This window comes from Bison bison, unplaced genomic scaffold (genome assembly GCF_000754665.1).
Source record: "Bison bison bison isolate TAMUID 2011002044 unplaced genomic scaffold, Bison_UMD1.0 scf7180017864371, whole genome shotgun sequence".
Classification (NCBI taxonomy): domain Eukaryota; kingdom Metazoa; phylum Chordata; class Mammalia; order Artiodactyla; family Bovidae; genus Bison; species Bison bison.
The window spans coordinates 12,426,782-12,428,202 of record NW_011494943.1 but is presented as its reverse complement, the minus strand read 5'-3'; the positions used below and the strand labels follow the sequence as shown (position 1 = coordinate 12,428,202).

Below are 1,421 nucleotides of genomic sequence, written 5' to 3'. Positions count from 1 at the left end.
AGCACAGGGCGTGGAACCGTGGGTCTTGGGCGGGTGGGATGAGGTTTCCCAGCAGGACCATGTATGCTGTGTCCTCTGCCCGCCCCAAGAGAGCAGAGAGGCCTACCCAGGGCTACATGTGAGAGATGGCAGTGGTGGGTGGCCTCACCTAGTTCAAACAGCGTGTCCTTTTGCTCTTTTCTCAGCAAAATACGCAAAGTGTGATCAGTGTGGAAACCCAAAGGTGAGTCCGTCCGTCTTGGCTGTTAACACCTAAGGCAGGGCTCAGCCCCAGGAGGGATGGGGACCTGAATGGGCAGTCCTTTTTCTATCTGCTGGTGGCAGTCGGGCCACAGCCCATGGTAGGGGGGCTTCTTTCCTGTAAAGTAGCTCTGCCTGGCCTCAGGACAGTTCTTCCATGTTCCTGGCTACTCACTCAGGCTACAGGGTGGCTAAGGAATGGGTATTAGCCCCTGGCTCACAAGCTTTTCTGTGTCCAGGGCAACAGGTGTGTGTTTAACCTGTGCCGGGGCTGCTGCAAGAAGCGAGCTTTCAAAGAGACCGCTGACTGCCCAGGTGAGGAGCGCCTGCCGCCATCAGCACCACCCCATTCCCCAGTAGGCAGTGGAGCCTCAGCCTCCTGAGCCCCATTTCCCTCCTCCTGCCCCTCTGCCAGGTCACGGACTGCTTTTTAAAACCAAATTGGAGAGGTCTCTGGCCTGGAAGGGTGCCCAGCCGCGGCTGCAGGAACCACAGCAGGCCGGGCCTGGAGAACCAGGTGGCTTCCCTGAGGTTGTGGGCAGTGCCCTGGCCTAAAGGGCAGCTACAGCCCCATGTGCCACCCCCCAGGCCTGCTGCTGAAGCCTCAACCCACGTCCCAGTTAAGGAAACGCCTTTACTCAGGGAACCTCCTGCTACTTCACACGGAAGGACAAGCTGGTCTTCCCTTCGGCCCATGCTGGGGGCCCGGAGATGCTGCACCGAGGAGCAGGCTCCCAGGCTGGACCTGCCCATCCTCACAGCCCGCGTGTGTTCGAGATGAACAATAAACCATTTCAAAGATGGGACGTTCCCAGGCCTTTTGATCCCTGAGTATTATTGGGGCCAACAGGGACCAACCTTAGAACAGGGGAAGCGGGCAAGGCACCACCTGCCTTCATCTTCTCAGCCATGGAGACCTGCCTAACGGAGGGCCACGCGCTGGCCTCAGCCCTGCAAAGCCGAGTAGAGCATGAGGAAGGGGGCCCCACAGAGACAGGAAGGAGTGGTGCCAGGGGCTGTTCTCAGGCTGCCCTTTAATGGACTAAGATTCAATAACGCTGCAACCTCAAACGATGCGTCAACGTGGAGGCTGGGAGGCAGTGCTGCCAGGTGGGGGCCCCAGATGCCATGTTGGTGAGCCCTGTCGGCTTCTCCTTCAAGGAAGGCCCACCTCCCCAGGG

At 59.3% G+C, this 1,421-nt stretch overlaps 1 protein-coding gene across 4 annotated transcripts in view; it reads left to right on the top strand.

Moving 5' to 3' along the window:
* The window catches only part of DUS1L (dihydrouridine synthase 1-like (S. cerevisiae)), a 7,680-nt gene extending 6,623 nt beyond the window's left edge, over positions 1-1,057 (top strand). For 3 of the 4 annotated variants that reach the window (XM_010856350.1, XM_010856349.1, XM_010856347.1), the window contains exons 12-14: positions 186-223; positions 480-555; positions 829-1,050. In XM_010856350.1, the coding sequence (XP_010854652.1) occupies positions 186-223; positions 480-555; positions 829-1,028 (314 nt within the window). In that variant the 3' untranslated portion in view covers positions 1,029-1,050. Of the gene's footprint in view, positions 1-185; positions 224-479; positions 556-655 lie in introns of all 4 variants that reach the window. The other variant, XM_010856351.1, reaches the window with a different exon arrangement.
* The last annotated feature ends 364 nt before the right edge of the window (positions 1,058-1,421 follow it).